The sequence below is a fragment of the Rhinatrema bivittatum genome, chromosome 4 (assembly GCF_901001135.1).
Source record: "Rhinatrema bivittatum chromosome 4, aRhiBiv1.1, whole genome shotgun sequence".
Lineage (NCBI taxonomy): Eukaryota > Metazoa > Chordata > Amphibia > Gymnophiona > Rhinatrematidae > Rhinatrema > Rhinatrema bivittatum.
This window is the reverse complement of record NC_042618.1, coordinates 284,684,530-284,707,209: the sequence shown is the minus strand read 5'-3', so window position 1 is coordinate 284,707,209 and position 22,680 is coordinate 284,684,530. Positions and strand designations below refer to the sequence as shown.

Below are 22,680 nucleotides of genomic sequence, written 5' to 3'. Positions count from 1 at the left end.
GTTATCTTCCATGGACTTAAGTACAACCCCTGAACCACTTCTTTTTAATACAGCTAAAAATATACAAACTGTGGATGCCACCCCTATTTTCAGCCAGGCAGCGAAGGACAATTTTCAATCAGGTCGATTGACTCGTAAATGACTGAAAATTGTCTCTTAAATTTGATAATGTTGTCGATGGTTTAATAGTTACTACTGACACAAACTATGACTTAAAGAAAAAGATTTCATAAACAAGTTATACTGTAGTTTCTTTCAGATATGCCTTGTAACAATGTTTTTCTATAGCTGTTTTCATATAAATTATCTCTTTTCCCCATTCCGCAGCATCTGGCCGTTACCCTGAGTTCTCCCAGAGGCCCGTCTCTGCTTTTTATGACCATGAGAAAAACAGATTACGACCAGGTCAAACTCACGTCTATATGAACACCTTATTTAAAGAATCTAAGAAAGACACCAGGGAAAAAAGGTTTAAGAGAAGAGAATTCTCACCTAAAAGGGATAGCTATAATACAGCGATTTCCAGGTAACTTACAGTGACTCAAACGGTTTTTCTAAGCGCTGACTTAGTTCATCACATAAAATCTGTGCCATTGTTCTTTTGAGGGGAGGACAATTTTCAAAGCTCTTTACCCTGGTAAACTGACTGCCTGAAAATTACCCTTGCAGACTCCAGATAAAAGTGGGAGAGATGTTCCATAGCACACGTACTTGTTAGCCAGATTGAGAGGAAGCATTCCTGGGTGCGTGTTTTGGGCAGAATTGTAAAATTATGCATTTAGGCCGATGCAATACAGCGCGCTCAGCCAAGTGCACCAGTTTATCTTTTGTTGGACACACTTTTTGGCTGCACATCCACAGCCCCTTATGCTATAAGGGTATTAGCGCATCCACAGCATGTCCAATGTGCAGTGAAACTAATAGTGCTCATCACATGCAAATGTATGTTGATGAGGCTATTAGCTATGCTCCCAGATGCAAAAAAAAAGTGTGCAAGACCCACACATTTTTACGCTCAGAAATTAACGCCTGCCCACAGCAGACATTAATTTCTGAGCAGCCCAAAAAGTTGTACAGAAAAGCAGAAAATACTGATTTTCTGTACATCCTCTGACTTAATATCATGGCAATATTAAGTCAGAGGAACGAAAAGTTTAAAAGATTAAAAAAAAAAAAAAAAAAAAAAGATTGCCGGCAGTCAAGTTAGGGAAACGGATGCTCAGTTAACGAGTGTCCATTTTCTGAAACCGTGGTTGTGCACCGGTTAGGAAAACAGATTCCGATAAATTCAGCATCCAGTCGACGCTAGCGCAATCAACCCAGTATAATCAACCCTAGCGCCTCCTTGGCAGCATGACTCCTAATTTAAATATTGCATGGCACTCCCAGGAGAGGTGCCTGGGCGTGTGTTAGGAAAGCGGGCACTGAATACTGCACACACACTTTTGGCGCACTTTTATTACATCGGCCCCTATTTGTATTTTTAAATCTACTCATGAAAATTTTACCTAGCGTGTAAAGGAGTTGCAAAGGTCCTCAGGTACTCTGGATCCATGATCACTTTCAAAAGGAGAGCACATGTTCACTTTCCCTTTGAAAATGAAGTGCAATGTCCACAAGTACAAAGTATGCTCAGGTGGACACTTTGAAAACTGTTCCCTATATTAACATTTGCAATTTTTCTGCCTAAAGAATACTAATATTACTTCTCTGAATTCCTCATCTCTCTTCTGAATTCAATAAAAAAGCTTTACCTCTCCCTCTAAATCAGTATATCCCAACTTTTCTCAGCCCAAGACTCACCTACATTAATAAAAATGTTGTGTGGCACACTGGCTTCCATGGAGCAAGCAGTGTGAACATGGAGAGAAACTCATGTAGCCAAAAGAAGAGCTCTTCCAAATTTTTTAAACAAAAGGAGAGAGGGGGCAGAGACACACATAAACCTATCACTATGGCCCAGCTCCCTCTATATATAAATCTAGAATAAGGGAGAAGGCAGTGTTGTGCAGGCAGCCACCTAACAGGAAGATTTATCAAGCTGTGATAGGGCTATAACATGCATTATACAGTGTATATTGTGCAAAAAATGCTATATATTGTGTGATATAGCCCTATAGCACAATATTTGGGCCTGAAACCTGCCCCTATTACGATGAACTACTTTGCATGGCATTTGCATGCATACATTTTGCAAATCCATGCAAAGCAGCTCAAGCATACCTAATCCTATATAAATAGTAGCATGGCAGACTTAGAAATTTCACAGTTCCAACAGCAAGTCACCCAGTAAGATTTAAACCCATGATTGTGTGCACCAAGCTTATTCTTTTTATATTTATTTTTATTTTTTGTTATTATTTATAGGACCTCCAAGTTTACAGTGTATACGAATCACACACTGCTTTCACTCATAAATCCAACTTTATTTTATTATATTATGTTAATTCCTCTTAAAATCTGTACCCAAACTTCAGGGATTTCAAATTTTCTTATTCAGGTTTTTGGCTCATCCCCCCCCCCCCCCACCCCCACAAGACAGAGCTCACCATCCACAACCCCTCCTTTTCATATAAATTATAGGCTGAAAGTGGCTCCCCCCACCCTCCAACTCATCAAAAATAGCATTAGTAGCCTAGTGATCCCCACCCCACATCCATTACCTTAAAATCCTCATTGATGTTCAGGTTGAGGGCTCGGGGCACCCCTATCCCCAGGCTTGATTGGCACCATTTTCCAAAATGGCACAGACCATGTGATAGGAGCAAGACCTGGTTGGTGCCATTTTGAGGGCACCCTGAGCTCTCACCTAAATGCCAATGAGGACTTTAATGTAATGGGGTGTGAGGAAGTCCAGGGGGCCACTAAGTCACCAATGTTATTTTTGAAAAGAAGGGGGACTGGGCTCCCAACACTCAGAGTCAGTCACATTCAGTGCTCAGTGCACACTCTACTCATCTCCCTCAGCCTGGGGATAGGACAGAGAATGGAGAGACTCAAAGGGGGAGCTGAGTATAGGGCAGATGAGATGCTGTGTGCAATGTGTGTTCCAGAAAGTGGGGCCCAGCTATTCATGTCCTGCATGCTGCCCATTAATTACCACACTACATGGTGCATGCTATAGCTAGGAAAAAGAGGAATGCATGATTACTTATGTTCTCAGAAAGGAGCTGCTACATGTTTGAGAGCCACCATTAATATCTCTTGTTGCTATAAGGTGCTAAGAGAAGAGCTCACATTCTGACTTGGATATGAGTATAGCCCCTGTTTTAGTTGTTGAGTCTGATAAGCAGGGATCACAAAAGATCCTGGGGCCCACTCTTTGCTTCTCTCTCCCTCTCGCCACAGTCCAGGGGCTCTGGGGGGTCAGATTATTTCCAATTTATTTATTTATTTATTTAATAACTTTTCTATACCGGCATTAGTAGGAGACATCATGCCGGTTCACATGACAACAAAAGAATGGAAAATACATTATAACAGGGCGGTGGGTGGGGAATATAACAACAACAGAGAAGGCAAGAAGATATAGGTCTGAGCAACTGGTTAACAGAAGCTAGGTATGGGGGGAGGGGGGGGAATATTCCTCTGGACCCAAAGTGTTAGGGTGGCTCTTAAATTCTCTATCTTGTGGAGGAAGGGCAGGAAGGGTGGCAGCAAAACTTCCCCCAAAACATGAGGCTAAATCTTCACAAAAAGGGCAAATACTGGAACCTTTCTGCAGCTAGTCACCCCTGATCCATCCACTGGGTATGAGATGGAAAGCAGTGAAATCTCTTCTACTTCTGGTCTTCCTAAGAAAGAAGGACTCCCTGAAATCCTCTGACCTAGGCAATCAGACCAGGCCCATCACAGAAAAACTTCCAAAAATAAGTCCAAAAATCTCATTAGCAATGTCTGGGATATCGTTACTGGACAGGTTGTCTACCAGCAACAAAATTGCCCCCTTTCTATTAGTTGCAAGTTCCTGTCTGTGAGATGTAGTGCATCACAGAGGAATAAAATCAACTCAGGAAAAACGGTTCCTTCTCCTCTGACTCTTAACCAAATATGCCACACTTAGCTGGCAGGCTGGGCCACCCTGGACCATGCTGCCGCCGCTGATTCCACCTTCATGGCAGAGAGGAAGCCGCCAGGGTTCCCTTCATGGCAGGAAGCTGCTGCTGCCTCCATCTCAGCGGCATGTGTGCCGCCGCCGGGATCTCCTTTGCAGCATAGGGCCGCCATCCTCATTATCATCACGGACCTGCTGTGGCCGCTGACTTCCTCCATCTTCCGGACTCTCCCTAGGCGCAGGCATATGCCTCTTCAGTGTATTTAAAGGGCCAGTGGTGGGAAAAGCCCCACGGCCCCAACGGATGATGTCATCCACCCTCGCCTGGATTAGCCCTATAAAAGGGCTCTACTTCTTTCTCTCAGGGCCTTCGGATCCTGTCTTCACAGTGGTCTGTGGTCTTCCTTGCAGTCCAGGTCCTCTGTGGTCTTCCTGTGTCTTGATGGCTCTTCATTCCATGTTCTTCATGTTCCTGGTCTCCTTCATCTTGATGTTCCTGGTCTCATCCCTCATCGAAGTTCCTTCATCGTTTGCTCTTTGTTCCTGATGTTCCAGTTGCCCTGATGTTCCGATTTTCTGATGTTCCAGATGCCCAAATGTCTAGTGGTCCTAATGTTCCAATGTCCTGATGTTCCAGATGCCCTGATATCTAGTGGTCCTGATGTTCAGATGCCCTGATGTCCAGTGGTCCTGATGTCCCAATATCCTGATGTTTCAGATGCCATGATGTCCAGTGGTCCTGATGTTCTGTGTCCAGAGGTCCCTGATGTTTGATGTTCTAGCCCTAATTCTGTCTTCCTCATCTCCAGCTCTTCGTCCAGTTCCCGGATTCCTCGTTTGTTCACCTTTCCTGGCATGCCACCGTCGTGGTCCGTGACCATCCCATGGGGGGCTGTGTTGGGCACCTCATGGCACAAGGCCTACCTTCTTTCCTGCAGCGCAAACCTCCGGAAGGCTCCTGTTTTTAATGCCAAGCTTCTGAATCCTGAGTCTAGAATCCTGTCCCAGTCTTCGGAGTTCCTTGTGCCTGCTTCCATCCATGCCCAAGACTCTCTGCCAGAACCTTCTCTGCTTCAGCGTGGTCCGCGACCAGTCACAGGTGGCTGTGTAGGGCGCACCTCTGTGCAGGCTTCTCCTGAATCTTTGTCATGTCCTGGCTACAAGTTCCACTACTTCGTCTGGAGTATGCTTTGTGTTCGACGTGGTCCGCGACCAGCCATGGACGGCCTTGTAGGGTGTGCTGCGATGCAGTACTCACCCAGTACTTTCTCCTAAATCCTTGCCTGAGACCTCCAAGTATCTTGAATCCTTGCCTGAGACCTCCAAGTATCATGAAACCTTGTCCAAGCAGGATACTCAGAGGCTTGGACAAGGTTTCATGATACTCCGAGTATCCTGAGTCTATGTCTGAGACTTCTGAATATCCTGAGTCTACGTCTGAGTCTTCTAGTTCCTGTCTCATCTTGTTCCTGCCCTCATCCTCCGTCTGGCCTCACGCACTTGTCTTTCCCAAGCAGCGGGTCCGGAAGGGCTATCGAGTGGCCGGAGGGCTACTTCCGAGATGAGAATTGCATTGCTGGGTCTCATTGGTGCGTGTAGGTCCAGTGGAGGGCTGAGCCTGCCTTGTTCCTGTTCCAGATGTTCCTTGCATTGTCTTCTGTCCAGCCTTGTTCCTGTTCTGCCCATGCCAGTACTCTCTCACCTCCCTCGGTGTGTGTCTTGGGGCTCCTCCCTGAGCCATCCCGTGGTCCAAGGGCTCACAATCTCCCTTGAGAAAGTGACCGCACCTCTGTGCTCATAACAGGATCTGAAGGCCATGAGCTCAGTGAGCTGTGTCTGTGATGAGCTCAAGTTCCTGGACATTTTTTTTGATAGCCTTGATTTTGATCAGAATTTTTTGCTTCAAGTTCCTGGACACTTTGATTACCTGTTCCTTGCCGAGAGAAATTTGCTCCCAGTTTTGTGGACATTTGATACCTTGCTTCTAGTCAAATTCTTTTTTTTTCTCCTTTTGCTGCTTGCTTTATCTCTTCGGTATGTCTGGATCCCACAACCCACAGGAGGTACCTGCATCCAGATCCTCTCCAAGTCCAGTCCAGTCCTGGAATCTTCTCAACTTCCAGGAGGTGCCTGTCACTGTTCCAGGGACCATCTCCAATTAGTTCACTGAGATGTTTGCTCTTCTTCCTGGTTCCATACGCCCAGGTTTTCACATCCAGTATCAAGTCCGACTTTATCACCAAGTATTATCGAGCTTCAAGTGGTATATTATCCATTAAAGCATATTCCACAGCAACTCCATGTCCTTGGGTTTGAACAACCTGCAGGAGGTGCCTCCACCCTAGGTCTGGCTGTGTCCCTTCATTTCCAACTCTGTCCCTGCTTGCTCTGGTGCTTATCTACAGATAAGACCCTGCCTCTGCTTGTGCAAGTGATAATTCCAGCCTGGATGTCTCTCCAGCTCTTCTGAGATGTCACCTTGTTGTTTTTCTCCTCCTTGATCTTGACGTGGCCAGTCACCTTGAATCTATAGCTATGACCTTGCCCTTGCTCTGTGCAAGTGGGAATTCCAGCCTTCGTCACTATTCCAACTTCCTAAGATGTTGTCTTGTTGATCTCTCATCACTTTCATCACTGAATTCAGAGCTTGCCATCATCATCCTCCAGTGTCCTTCACACAGCGTTCCGAGCTGCTAGGATCTGGATTGGGAGATCCTGATTCCCTGTTCATCTGCTTCTCTTGTGCTATTCTTGCTGGCAGGCTAAGGACTGTAATTGCCATCTCCCAGCTTGCCTGGTCAGCCTGCATAGCTCTGCTGTTAATCCTCCCGGAAGGACCCTGCCTTCCTTGGAACCACACATGAGACTCAACTTTGCTGTCCTTGGATTCATGAGAGCGCTTGCGGCCATCTTCTCCAGAGTTTTCTATCTTCTGAACTTCTGGGAGCTATCTTTATCCAACACCCCAGAGAGCCTTTTCTGGATGGCTCTTCAAGAATAACTAAGAGAACTTGCCAGCTTCTCAAGTGTCTTCCACCAGTAAGTTGCCTCTGCTAGGATATTTGCTACTGGCTGCATTTCAACCATCCATCACAGTGGAGAAGTGTTCTTGATTATCCTCTAGAATTCTCTGCTGTCCTCGAGCCTTGTCTCTCTGAGCTTTAACTTCTACCTTGAAGTGGCCCATCTGATTCATTCCTGAGAAATATTACAACCATCTGGGAAATTCATTATGATGAACTAGTATCCTGCATGAAGTATTGCAGTGCTGTCTATTGACCATCAAGTAGAGATGTGTATCGTGTGATTGATCGTCTTAACGATCAATTTCGGCTGGGGGGGGGGAGGGAATCGGATCGTCACGGTTTTGTTTTTTAAAATATCGTGTAAATCATAAATCGGGGGAGGGCGGGAAAACTGGCACAGTAAAACATCCCTAAAACCCACCCCGACCCTTTAAAATAAATCCCCCACCCTCCCGAACCCCCCCAAATGTCTTAAATTACCTGGGGTCCAGTGGGAGGGGGTCCCATTGTGATCTTCCACTCTCGGGCCACGAGTGCGTTGATAGAAGGTAGCGCCGGCGCCATTTTGGTTCCTGTCCCCGACGTCACGAGCGTAGAAGATCGCTCCTGGACCCCTGCTGGACCCCCAGGGACTTTTGGCCAGCTTGGGGGGGGCCTCCTGACCCCCACAAGACTTGCCAAAAGTCCAGCGGGGGTCCGGGAATGACCTCCTGCACTCGAATCGTGTTGCCGTAATGAAAAATGGCGCCGGCCATTGTGTAGGGCGCCTCATGGCGAAAGGTCTACCTTCTTGCCTGCAGTGCAAGCCTCTGGAAGGCTCCTGTTTTTAATGCCAAGCTTCTGAATCCTGAGTTTAGAATCCTGTCTCGGTCTTCAGAGTTCCTTGTGCCTGCTTCTGTCCATGTCCAATATTCTTCTAGAACCTGATCCACTTCAGCGTGGTCCGCAACCAGCCACAGGAGGCCCTGTAGGGTGCTCTTCTGTGCAGGCCTCTCCTGAATCTTCTTCATGTCCTGGCTACAAGTTCCACTGCTTTGTTTGGAGACTGCTTCATGTTCGGCGTGGTCCACGACCAGCCATGGGCGACTGTGTAGGGCATACTGCGATGCAGCACTCACTCCGTACTTTCTCCTTGAATCCTTGCTTGAGACCTCCAAGTATCATGAATCCTTGCCTGAGACCTCCAAGAATCCAGAATATTTGACTGAGACCTCCAAGTATCCTGAAACCTTTCTGAGTCCTCCGAGTATCCTGAGTCTACGTCTGAGTCTTCTGAATATCCTGAGTCTATGTCTTTGTCTTCTAGTTCCTGTCTCATCTTGTTCTTGATCTTAGCCTCCGTCTGGCATCATGCACTCATCGTTCCCAAGTGGAGGGTCCGGAAGGGCTATCGAGTGGCTGAGGGCTACTTCTGAGACCAGCATTACGTTGCTATATCTCATTGGTGCGTGTAGGTCCAGTAGAGGGCAGAGCCTGCCTTGTTACTGTTCCAGACATTCCTTGCCTTGTCTTCTGTCCAGCCTTTTTCCTGCTCCGCCCATGCCAGTACTCTCTCACCTCCCACAGTGTGCATCTTGGGGCTCCTCCCCGAGCCGTCCCATGGTCCAAGGGCTCATAATCTCCCTTAAGAAAGTGTCCGCTCCTCCGCGCTCGTAATAGAAGGGGGCACAGAGACAGCTGATAAATTTTATTATCTGGCAGAGTGAGGTGGAGCCTATGGGAGGCTCATGGCTGCTTTGGTAGTGAAATCAGTGTTATTTTGGAGGATTGGGGGAACAGGCTCTAGGCGTTGCCATTTTAGTGAATTATTTGGGAGGTGGGTTTGAGGGATTATGCTTGCATGAATTGTTTTTATGACTTAACCAGCTACTGCTTACAAATCCCCACTTCAGCTGACATCTGAAATGGGGGATCTCCTCCCCCCCTCCTCTGATCCCAAAGTCTCCAAATTGTCCCACATCTGTAAAAATGCCTTCTCCCTTGTCCCCATTAAGTTCTGGAATTCTCTTGCAATAGAGACCAGGCTCATCACTGATACACTGTCATTCTGCTATATAGTCAAAATCTGGCAGTTTCACCAAGCCTACCCCTTTCAAATCATCCCCAGCTGGGCTCACACAGGCCATTCTTTGGACCCTTTCTTCCACCAGGACTGCATATTTATGAGACCTAACTATCCTTTTCCATGTAGATATGGTCTTGTTGGACTTAGCATTTTTTATGATATGTACTGTATTCTATGATGTGTACTAAACTTTCTCTTTGTATATGTAGTGCATTATATGTTATATATCACTGACACAGAGTGTGAGCCCTTCAGCTTTGGCAGGATTGGCACTACCCGGCGAGCAAACCAGCTGGGCCCTCACACAGTAAGCAGATTTGCTCAAACTGGGACAGGAGCTAGCCTTTACCTTTCCCGGCCTCTTCCCCCACAGGTTGAGTCCTTGGGTTCTGAGGCTGGCAGGACTTAGGCAGGGGTCTCATGGAGAGCAGTCAGGCAGAGTCAACAGCCAGACCAAGGTCAGGGCAGGGAGGATATGGCACTGTCAGCATCCAGGCAAAGGTCAAGGTAGGTGGAGATCAGGCAACATTGGTATCTAATGCAAGGGTCAAGTTCTAAGAAAAAGTCAGAGAAGAAGGAAGGCAGGGAACTAGGCCAGTGGAAGAACAGGGAAAGATAAGAACATAAGAACTTAACAAAATGCCATACTGGGTCAGACCAAGGGTCCATCAAGCCCAGCATCCTGTTTCCAACAGTGGCCAATCCAGGCCATAAGAACCTGGCAAGTACCCAAAAACTAAGTCTATTCCATGTAACCATTGCTAATGGCAGTGGCTATTCTCTAAGTGAACTTAATAGCAGGTAATGGACTTCTCCTCCAAGAACTTATCCAATCCTTTTTTAAACACAGCTATACTAACTGCACTAACCACATTCTCTGGCAACAAATTCCAGAGTTTAATTGTGCGTTGAGTAAAAAAGAACTTTCTCCGATTAGTTTTAAATGTGCCCCATGCTAACTTCATGGAGTGCCCCCTAGTCTTTCTACTATCCGAAAGAGTAAATAACCGATTCACATCTACCCGTTCTAGACCTCTCATGATTTTAAACACCTCTATCATATCCCCCCTCAGTCGTCTCTTCTCCAAGCTGAAAAGTCCTAACCTCTTTAGTCTTTCCTCATAGGGGAGTTGTTCCATTCCCCTTATCATTTTGGTAGCCCTTCTCTGTTCCTTATCTATTGCAATTATATCTTTTTTGAGATGCGGCGACCAGAATTGTACACAGTATTCAAGGTGCGGTCTCACCATGGAGCGATACAGAGGCATTATGATATTTTCCGTTTTATTCATCATTCCTTTTCTAATAATTCCCAACATTCTGTTTGCTTTTTTGACTGCCGCAGCACACTGCACCGACGATTTCAATGTGTTATCCACTATGACACCTAGATCTCTTTCTTGGGTTGTAGCACCTAATATGGAACCCAACATTGTGTAATTATAGCATGGGTTATTTTTCCCTATATGCATCACCTTGCACTTATCCACATTAAATTTCATCTGCCATTTGGATGCCCAATTTTCCAGTCTCACAAGGTCTTCCTGCAATTTATCACAATCTGCTTGTGATTTAACTACTCTGAACAATTTTGTGTCATCTGCAAATTTGATTATCTCACTCGTCGTATTTCTTTCCAGATCATTTATAAATATATTGAACAGTAAGGGTCCCAATACAGATCCCCTGAGGCACTCCACTGTCCACTCCCTTCCACTGAGAAAATTGCCCATTTAATTCTACTCTCTGTTTCCTGTCTTTTAGCCAGTTTGTAATCCACGAAAGGACATCGCCACCTATCTCATGACTTTTTACTTTTCCTAGAAGCCTCTCATGAGGAACTTTGTCAAACGCCTTCTGAAAATCCAAGTATACTATATCTACCGGTTCACCTTTATCCACATGTTTATTAACTCCTTCAAAAAAGTGAAGCAGATTTGTGAGGCAAGACTTGCCCTGGGTAAAGCCATGCTGAGAACAGGAGCAAGGAAAAGTGGGACTGGAACATGGTAGGCAGGAGCAAGACTGGAGCAAGGCAGGCAGGAGCAAGACTGGAGCAAGGCAGGCAGGAACAGGAACAAGGAAGGAAGGACTAGAATGGGGCAGGACAGGAGTGAGGAAGCAAGAAATATTGCAGTTAGCTAGGCACACAGGAGGACCTGTTGCTGAGGCAGGGGTTTAAATATCCAACCGAGCTGACATCATCAGGAGGCATTGTGAGTAAGGTTCTTGTCGCAGAGCCTATTTAGTGGGTCGATGTGCATGGATGCGTTCCTAGAGGGAGGTGTGTGGCATCCACCACAGACAATGGTGGCATTTCTGTCGTGACCGAGGATTGCAGCATCCTGGAGTGAGTGAGGCTGGTCGCAGGGCTATCCTGCAACCGGCCAAACATTACAACATTGTCTCCACAATTTGTAACTTAAACCTCCTTCTTCCTTTTCTACCTCCAATTATAAATAATTTGTTAATTTGTTCTGTAATCGCAGATGTAATCTACCTTGTAATCAAGTTACATGCTCTGAGTACTCCAATAGGGAGTGAGTAATAAATACTTCAAATAGATAAATAAATAGAGATGTGAATCGTGTGATCGATCGTCTTAACTATCAATTTTGGCTGGGGGGGGAGGGAATCTGATCGTCGCATTTTTTTTTTTTTTTTTTTAAATCGTTTAAATCGTAAATCGGGGGAGGGCGGGAAAACCGGCACACTAAAACAACCCTAAAACCCACCCCGACCCTTTAAAATAAATCCCCCACCCTCCCGAACCCCCCCAAAATGTTTTAAATTACCTGGGGTCCAGTGGGGGGGGGGGGGTTCCCGGTGTGATCTTCCACTCTCGGGCCACGGCTGCGTTAATAGAAATGGCGTCGGCACCATTTTGGTTCCTGTCCCCTGACGTCACGAGCACAGGAGATTGCTCCCGGACCCCCGCTGGACCCCCAGGGACTTTTGGCCAGCTTGGGGGGGCCTCCTGACCCCCACAAGACTTGCCAAAAGTCCAGCGGGGGTCCGGGAGTGACCTCTTGCACTCGTTGCCGTATTGCAAAATGGCGCCGGCCATACGGCCGTACGGCCGGCGCCATTTTGCAATACGGCAATACGGCCATACGGCCGGCGCCATTTTGCAATACGGCAACGAGTGCAAGAGGTCGCTCCCGGACCCCCACTGGACTTTTGGCAAGTCTTGTAGGGGTCAGGAGGCCCCCCCAAGCTGGCCAAAAGTCCCTGGGGGTCCAGCGGGGATCCTGGAGCGATCTCCTGCGCTCGTGACGTCGGGGGACAGGAACCAAAATGGCGCCGGCGCCATTTCTATTAACGCAGCCGTGGCCCGAGAGTGGAAGATCACACCGGGACCCCCCCACTGGACCCCAGGTAATTTAAAACATTTGGGGGGGGGGGGGGTTCGGGAGGGTGGGGATTTATTTTAAAGGGTCGGGGTGGGTTTTAGGGTTGTTTTAGTGTGCCGGTTTTCCCGCCCTCCCCCTTCCCCTCCCCCCTCCCCTGATTTACGATTTTTGACGATAAATCGGGGGAATTCCTATTGTATCGCGCCTCTAACGATTTTTTATGATTTAAAATATATCAGACGATATTTTAAATCGTCAAAAAACGATTCACATCCCTATAAATAAATATATTTTATTATAATCAGGTAAGTCTAAAGTTTTCTAGTTACATTTACCAGAATAATTGTATTCATGCCAATGAATATACACAAACAAAATGATCTGGATAACTTGTCCCACTGAATAGACAAATATTCAGATAAATTTGCTGCTGGTCAGCCTGCTGGATATAGACCTGTTAGTTGACTTGGTTGAAAGAAGGCCAGCAGTCCAAGGAGTCCAACTTTATTCTGTTAGGTAACATTTCTGACTACCTCAGAGGTGCTCATCCCTGGTCCTCGAGGACTGCAAGCAGTTCTGCTTTTCCAAATAGCCAAGGTATGCAAATTAATATGGTTCTCAGATCAAATATAGGTGAATTTCCTGATGAATATTCATTATGGATATTCTGAAAGCTTTATTACATTGAACCTCAAAATAAGCTATTTCCTTCGAGCCTGCTAGTAACATTTTAAAGATCAAATATCACAAAATTCCTACAGAACATTAGGATATGAGTAAGACATACTTTGTACCTGCAGAGCTGCAAGCTCATTTTTATAGGGAAAATCCTCATGGAGTTGCCTTTTAAGAATTCAGGCCAGTAGGGACTACAGATACAAAAGTATCTTTGGAATTTGCTCCTGCTTTGTAGTAGGTGAAAAGAATGCACAGTAAAGTATACAAAGGGTTTCAAAATTAAATCCCCACATATTCTTTTGCCTTTCCTGCCCTTTTCCCCTATGGCTAACGATATATGCACTGTGAATCCATACTTTTACTAGCTAAGAAGTTAGCCATTTTCAGCCTAGATGTTTACTGTTTTTTTACGTGGGCACATTCTTTTGAAAAATGTTTTTCAAATGCATTAATGGTCTTGTGCCTCTTTATGTCACCTATCATCTCTCATTATGCCTCTTCCCATAATCTTCATTTCTCTAATTTACTTTTAGAGATAAATGTTCTTTTTTTTTTTTTTGTCAAGAGAATCAGTATGGAAATCAGTATTGAAGAGAATAGGCAGTACATCCTTTAAAACACATAAAAGGTGCACTACACAATGCAACGAAGCAGTAACAAACATATCAAAAACGTGCCCCCTACTGAACTTCCATGTTTTATCAGACACACTGCCCCACTCCTTTTCTAAATCCAGTGGACATAGTCCACCAGACAAAGCCTATGAAGTCAAACACACATCCCACTCACACCAAACAATCCATATCTCTCGCTCTCCCAACCTCCCCCCCTATTTCTGTCCCCCCATCCCCTAGGAGAGTATCGCAGGAACATCATAAGACTTATGCTTTCATGAAAGATATCTTTATAACACACTGAGGCGCAGCCCAAAGATCTCCTCGCCACCCCCCTTACCCAACCGACCTGTTCGGTTGCCTTAGGGTTCATAACAATGGGCTAATTAGGTCTTATCACTTCCATAAAGGATGGTAACCCACATTGAGCAAATGAGTTTGAATATCCAGTGGTAATAAGGTAAAACAGGTTGCCCAATAACTTCTATATTCAGGATCAGATGTCCTCAAACCCTGTAGTGAGGCAATTCTCTCCATTTGCATAGATGTTGCAAGCCTATAGTACCATGCTCTTGTTGTGGGAAGCATTTTCGGTTTTATCCAGTCTGCCAGGATCATACGGCAAGCTAGTAGTATTGCAGTATGACCAAACCGGTGCAGAGAAATCTGATAAACTGGCATAGCACCCTGTAAGCCTGACAGGAGGAGTCTGCCAGTCTTGCCAACAGTGGTATGCGTGCTTTGAGCAATCACAGTCAATACTTCATTCCAAAACCCCTCCAACTGCTGGCTTGTGAACAACCGATGGACCAAAGTTCCTCTCTCTTGATTGCATTTGATGCATGTGGGCGTTGTCACCTCCCCATTTGGTACCGACGTATGTCATCAGAAATAATATGATGTAAAATTTTAAATTGTAATTCCCGGAGAGATAGATCCGGCAAGCTCTTTGGCATAGTTTTGAAACAAGAGAGCAAGTAAGCAGTGGAAATAGCCATCGTCCCCATCTCTGTCCAATAATGTGCCAGATATGTGATATGCCGAGGGGTGCGGTATGTCTTGCCCATCCTGCACCATCCCCTAATTGAATTTTGCTGTAAGGCAACATAAAAAAACATTGGGCGAAGAGACGTTCCTGTCTATATGTGTCCTCAGTCCATTTGAAACTTGACAAATAGTGACGTGTTTGTAAATATGCAAAAAAATGCTTAGCAGGTAAGTGATAGTCGGTGACCATCGATGCAAAGTCTCTCACCACCGGTAAGTCCTCTGAGTAAAATTGGAAGATAAACGGAAGTCCTTTTTGTAGCCAGTCATACTGTTCACGCCCTGGAAGGAAATCCCAGTTACCCAGCAAAGGCATAAAGAGATAAACAAGGCCTATCATACCTCCCTGTGTCCGGATCCATCGCCAAGCCTGTCGACATGGGTGGACCAAGCTACGTGGGATTTGTAGAATACTATAGACATTAGTTCTGGCTTGCAAAAGATATAATGGAGACCATGGGGAAACCATACTAATAACTAGCCCATCTTCACAGTAAGTGTATCGATCCAGGAGCCACTCTCCTACAAAGCGTAATTGGCATGCCGCATTAAAAAGTCTAATATCTGGCAGCCGTAGGCCTCCCTCCCCCTTAGAATATGTCAAAACTTTATAGTTCAGCCGGGCCCTCTTCCCAGCCCACACACATTTTTGGAAGTTAGTTTGTAACCAAGTGACATCTCTGCCAGTTAGCCAGCAAGGTAACATGTGCATCTTATATAATATCTTAGGCAAGAGAACCATTTTAAGCAGGGCACATCTACCAAAGAGAGAAAGAGGCAGATTTCGCTACGACTGGAGTTGGGCAACTACAGCTGCTATAGTAGTAGTAATATTTAACTCATACAGGTCTGCAAGATTTTGTGGAATCCAAACCCCTAAATATTTTATTTTGTTCTGAGCCCAAGTGAAAGGAAAAACTCCTGGCCAGTGACATTGTACATTAGGGTTTAACGCTAGAGCCTCTGACTTAGCGAAGTTGATTGTCAAGCCCACTATGTTATGGAAAGAGGTAAAGTGGCGAATAATGACTGGGATACTATCTTCCGGATGACCAACAAACAATAAAATGTCATCTGCGAACATTGCCAATTTTATCTTATATCTCCCCAGACGTAGGCCCTTGAACTCTCCATCCAGCCGTAATTTAATAGCCAAGGGCTCTAATGCCATAACAAATGAGAGGTGAAAGTGGGCAACCCTGTCGCACCCCACAGTAAATCGGGAAGGGCGTAGATAAGGCCCCATTTAGTAGACGTGCACTAGGATTATTGTATAATGCCTGCAACCAGGTGAGGAAAGGACCTGAAATACCATAAGACTGTAGAGCCCAAAATAAATAGTTCCACGACAGGGAATCAAAAGCCTTCTCTGCGTCCAGGCTCAATACCACCGCTTCTGTTGTATGGTGAAAATTTAAAAGGCCAATCAGACGCTTCACATTCTTTACACCCTGCCTCTCCTTAATAAAACCCGTTTGGTCCTCATGAATTACAGAGGGCAACAAGGAGTTTAATCTAGCAGCAAGTATAGCGGAAAGAATTTTCAGGTCACCGTTAATAAGAGAAATAGGCCAATAGGAACCAACCTCTTGCAAAATTTTGCCAGGTTTCGGCAATAGAACTATAGTAGATTGATTTTCCATGGGATTAATAATCGCACCCTGGATCAAACCATTATAGTATTTCCTCAACACCGGCAACACAGGAAATTTTAAGATCTTGTAGAATTCAGGTCCTAATCCATCAGGCCCCGCCGCCTTGCCTGTTTTCAGACCATGAATAACCGCATGGATTTCTGCATCTACTATTGGCTTATTTAACATGGCCTGTTGGTCCTCAGTAAACCGCGGCAAGGGTAAGTTACGAAAGAAGTCCTCTCTCAGTTCAGTATTACTAGGTTTATCCCCATATAGCCTGCTATAATATTAATGAAATCGGACTGCTATTGCCTACGCAGTGACATGACAAACCCCAGCTTGATCCTTAATACTAGTTATGAAAGATTTTTGGCCATGTACTCGCACTAGACCCGCTAACAATCTACTCGGTCTGTTGCCATAACGATACAACTGAAACCGATAATATCTCAGAGACTTGGATGCACGTTGATGCAGGAGTGTCTGTAACGCTTCACGGATACCCGCCGCCTCCCTTTTACTAGCCTCAGACATCGCCTGTATATGACGGAGTTGAACAGTTTTCCACTCTACAGTAAGCCGAAGTATTTCAGCATTTTTAGCCTTATTTAGGGTAGCAACATATGCTTTAATGTGCCCATGCATCACCGCTTTTCCCACTTCTCAGAGAGTCCCGGGCGTTACCTCAGGGCTCGAATTTAAAAGGATATACTCCTCCCAGCATTCCTGAAGAAACCGTGAGAACCCCTTGTCCAAAAGTAGTCCAGGGGGCATACGCCATGAAAGGGGGTTTCGGGGTGTGACCCAAGGTGACAATAACTGAAACCGGAGCATGATCAAACAGGGCTATCGTACTTATGGTGGCTGATGATATTTTGGGGAACAAGAATTCTGAAATCAAAAAATAGTCCAATCAAGAATATGATCCATGTGGATGCGAGAAAAATGTGTAATCTGGTTCACCAGGATGCAAAGTCCGCCAAATATCTAAGAGGCGTAACTCGACTCAAAAAATTGGGTCCTTTTTGAGTATCTCCGGGCTCCACAGACTTAGGCGGTCTACAATCCTCTTGCTTATTGGCCACATAATTGAAATCTCCCCCCACCAACATTGCACAATCTGAGAATTCCCTCAACCTTCCCAACAATTGCATGAAAAAATCATGATTGTAAACATTTAGCGCATAAACATTACAGAGCAACACTCTTTGCAGGTTACACAATCCCTGGACAACGATGTAGTGGCCTTCCAGGTCTTGCCATACCTTCTATGATTGAAAAGACAATTGTTTATGAATTAGTATGGCAACACCATGTCTCCTCGATGTGTAAGAAGAGAAAAAACATTGTCCCACCCATTCTTTTTTCAGCTTCGCATGTTCGCCTGCTGATAAGTGGGTTTCCTGGAGGAACACCACCTGTGCATTCATTCACTTAAACGCCATCAAAAGCTTCTTCCTTTTGATGGGGGAATGAATGCCAGCTGCATTAAGAGATGCAAATTTTACTGCTGCCATGACGCCAGAGTCCTATAGTCATGGCCCAGGCGGGCTTTACAGGAAGAGATTAGTTTTAAAGAAAATCCCTTGGCTCCCCAGCCTGAGCCTCCGGGATCATGTGGAAACAACCTGAAACTTACTTCATCAGCATCCAGTGTGAATTTTTCCCCATCCAAAGATGCATACACCTCTCCTAGGGATTCCTTCCCCCCCCCCCCCCCCCAATTACCAACAACCACCCCCATACACTCCATACACACCAGATATACTTCCATTCACACTCACAGTTAGAAACCTGCAACCTTCGGAGGCCCAGAACTCCAGTATGTCCCCTGATCCGAGGCATGTCACAGTTCCCCTCCCCCCCCCTCCCCCCCCAATAAACAGTGAAAATGTAAGCATAAAATCACAGTTACAGACCATTATAGTACAAACATATAACTTTTGGAAACTAGGTCTGAAAGCTAAAACTTCAGCGCTCATGCATCATGGGCCCTCTCTTGGAGCCAATCTTCCAAGAAGACATTTGTGAATCCGTATTACACAAACATTGTATAAAAATGACGGAGCGAAAACCTTGGCTCCAGGCCAACTTCAGGCAAAAAACTGTCTCTGGGTGCATCTTTCCAGATGTTTATCAAGAACAAATAGACTAGGACAATACTTTCTTGCAAGTAGTGTCTGCTAAACTACCCCCCCTCCAAGAGGTGCCGCCGGAGCCAAGGTTGCCAGAAAAGCGGATGCGTCATCAGGCTTAAGGAAGAAAAAAGTCTTGTTATCATGATGTATCCATAGTTTGGCCGGATAAAGCAGTGCAAATGAGATACCCCGCTTATGCAATTCAGTACACATGGGAGCCATTGCTTTCCGCTGCGAAGCGGCCGCCGTGGAAAAATCATTAAAGAGCAAGATACGACTCCCTTCGTATTCTATCATCTGATGTTTTCGACATTCACGCATCAGCCGCACCTTATGGAGCCAGTTCAGGATACGCGTCATAATGGGCTGTGGCCTGCTATCCCCCTCACGAAGAGGTCCCATCCAATGAGCTCGCTCGCAGCATATTTGGCCCACTAGAGAAGTCAGGCCGAGATGTCTAGGAAGCCAGTCCTCTATAAGATGATACAACTCGGATTCTTTTACAGTTTCTGGAATTCCAACCAACTTGATATTGTTCCTTTGATTTCTGTTCTCCTGAGTTAAAAGTACAGCCTGCTGCTCCGTGAGATTTTGTACCTGTCGTTCCGCAGTGGCCAGCTGGTCATCCTGATCACTGATCCGTTGCTCCACGCCATCCATCCGCTTGGCCTGTCCTTCTAAAGTCCCTTTTATGTCATCCATCATAGTCTGCAATCTGATGAGCCGTTCATCCAGCGCCCCCGAGACCAGGGATGAGATTTGCAATAAAACATCTTCTGACACAGAGGTGAGCTGCTTCAAGCCCTCTGCATTGGCCGCCATTTTGCTTGTAGGAGTTCTTCGCTCGGTGCTAGCCCGGGAACTCCGCTGACGCATTCCGTGACTTCCCCCACTCTAGACCTTGCCAAAGCTTGACAGGTTATCTTTGCAAGTGCAGCTGAGCTGCTGACAGTGTAACACAGTGAATGCAGCAGACAATCCATCTGAGAAGATGAAATGTAGAGACAAAATAAGGAGGACAGAGCCTGCTGCACAGCTTTCAGGCGAAGAACACCAGTAAGTTTTGTCCACTCGCAGGGACACGCAGCGGAATTAACAGGTGTGCCGACGTGGGAGAGAATAAGCTGAGACCAACCATGGAGTAATATTCACTATACAGTCTTCTAACAAGAAAGTTTTACCCCCACAAGTGCACTCAGACTCAATTAATCTTTCCCATACTGATTCTCTTTAGTCATTAAACCGAAGCCCATGCTGCGATAGGGGGATTACATTCAAACATCCGCCATCTTGACCATGTGGCTGAAATTGGAATTTTGCTCTCCTGTCTGTGCCCCCTTCACCTCGTCCCCGAGCTCCCAGTACCTCAGCGTTCCCAATTCTGTCCGCCGGCAGCTCTGACCGGCTCCAAGCTACGTGATCAATCTGCCTCGATAGCACTGCCTCAGTCCGATGATTATTTAGAGTAGTGTAAACGGGTAGCCGCCATTTGGACTGCATGGGAGGGTAATCAAAATCACGCCACTTCCATTACAGGCACTCGGGGAGCCCAGCACACCAAAGAGCAATATCAGGAACAACGAGGCATGAGTCCGCCCCGAAAACGCTGCAGTCCGGCAAACCTTTAATTCAGTGTATGCGAGCGGCCGCCATTTTGACTGCACGAGGGGGCGAACAGAATCACACCATTTCACTCCCAGCGCTCAGGAACTCCGATGCTCCAAAAGACAGTTTCAGGGGCACTGAGACATGAGACGCCCCTTCTAAGGAAAATCGCTCCTATTCGCCGCAATTTTAGCGGATTATGGGGGGTAAGTTCGGAAGGGAGCTGCAGAGCTCACACTTCCAACTCCCTTTCAAGTGACGTCATCACCGGAAGTCAGAGATAAATTTTCAATCATGTGCATAAAACGCAGCACATACAAGCAGAAGTAGGTACACCTAAAGTTATACCTGTATTTTATAAACTGGGTAGCAGGAGCAGCAGTTTATAAAATTCAGTGTATTATTGCTCCAAAAGTACCAAAGTATGTTTCAGTGTACATTCTTTTTAATGCATGTAGCTGCTTAGTTTACATCTATTTTATAAAAGAATGTACATATATTTAATGCATTAAGTAGTTGTAACCTGTGTAACCCCTCCTTAGTGTACAAGTCGGGTACACAGAGGGACACAAAGTTATTTATAAGTTCTTGGGGCAGGGACCCTGGTTAGCTTTCTCTTCTCTTCCCATCCCGAGGAGAAGGTCTTTTGGACTAGGGGTGGAAAGGATTCCTCTCTGGCCCCAGTACAGAGTGTTTAGCTGATTTTCCCTTATTGTACTGTGAGCCAAACAAACCACACTCGGACCACTTGAGCAATGTCCAAAATAATACTTTACTGGTACAGTTTCGTTGAATAGCACTGTTAAATATGGCAAATCACTCACCACAGTCTCTGCAGTTACTCTCTGAATTACAGATCTTTTCTCCTCTATCTTTATTAAGCCAGGAATCCATCCAAATTTCTGAATTAGATTGTGCAGTGGTCCCTCTGGGCTAGACTCCCTTGGATGGTCAGGAACCCCTCCTAATTGCACAAAAATCTATCTTGGCACAGAATTTAATGTCTCTATCCCTCAGGGCTTTGGTAGACGCCGGATAGGTGTTCTCTCTTTAATGTGAATCTTTTACTCATAGTTAGTAGATTAATCTTTTGGGGTGATCCCAGGTAGGAATCCTTGGCAGACTGCAGGGTTTGTCAGTCCACTTGATGGGCAGTAAGAGGGTGTTGTGTCCGTCTGCCACAAACGGCTGCGACCGCTCTGCCTTACCTCTTTTCTTCCCTTTTCCTCCTCCTTGGGCATGATGGCTGCCTCCAGTGCTGAGGGCCTCGGCATCTCCAGCTTAGCATGGGTGTTACAGTCCACCATGCTCACTCCCGTGGCCTCCTAGGGCGCACACGCACATCTCATACGCTCAAATACACGTCATGGCGGGAACCTTGGTGCTAATGCCAGAAGTCTAAGAAGTAAGATGGGAGAATTAGAATGTATAGCAGTGAATGATGACATAGACTTAATTGGCATCTCAGAGACATGGTGGAAAGAGGATAACCAATGGGACAGTGCTATACCGGGGTACAAATTATATCGCAATGACAGAGAGGAGCACTCAGGAGGAGGTGTGGCGCTTTTTGTCTGGGATGGCATAGAGTCCAACAGGATAAACATCCTGTATGAGACTAAATACAAAATTGAATCTTTATGGGTAGAAATCTCTTGTGTGTCGGGGAAGACTATAGTGATAGGGGTATACTACCATCCACCTGGTCAAGATGGTGAGACGGACAGTGAAATGCTAAGAGAAATTAGGGAAGCTAACCAAATTGGTAGTGCAGTAATAATGGGAGACTTCAATTACCCCAATATTGACTGGGTAAATGTATCATCGGGACACGCTAGAGAGATAACGTTCCTGGATGGAATAAATGATAGCTTTATGGAGCAATTGGTTCAGGAACCGATGAGAGAGGGAGAAATTTTAGATCTAATTCTCAGTGGAGCACAGGACTTGGTGAGAGAGGTAATGGTGGTGGGGCCGCTTGGGGAGTCAGTTGGACCGTTAGATAATCGAGGGGTTAAAGGGGCACTTAGAGAAGATAAGGCCATCGCAGAAAGGTTAAATGATTTCTTTGCTTCGGTGTTTACTGAAGAGGATGTTGGGGAGGTACCCGTAATGGAGAAGGTTTTCATGGGTAATGATTCAGATGGACTGAATCAAATCACGGTGAACCTAGAAGATGTGGTAGGCCTGATTGACAAACTGAAGAGTAGTAAATCGCCTGGACCAGATGGTATACACCCCAGAGTTCTGAAGGAGCTAAAAAATGAAATTTCAGACCTATTAGTAAAAATTTATAACCTATCATTAAAATCATCCATTGTACCTGAAGACTGGAGGATAGCAAATGTAACTCCAATATTTAAAAAGGGCTCCAGGGGCGATCCGGGAAACTACAGACCATTTAGCCTGACTTCAGTGCCAGGAAAAATAGTGGAAAGTGTTCTAAACATCAAAATCACAGAA

The 22,680-nt window shown here is 45.6% G+C and overlaps 1 protein-coding gene across 1 annotated transcript in view; it reads left to right on the top strand.

The window, feature by feature from the left end:
- The window catches only part of LMNTD1 (lamin tail domain containing 1), a 1,277,316-nt gene that overhangs the window by 284,031 nt on the left and 970,605 nt on the right, over positions 1–22,680 (top strand). The window contains exon 5 of the mRNA XM_029600162.1: positions 328–526. Coding sequence (XP_029456022.1) covers positions 328–526 — 199 coding nt within the window. The remainder of the gene's footprint in view (positions 1–327; positions 527–22,680) is intronic.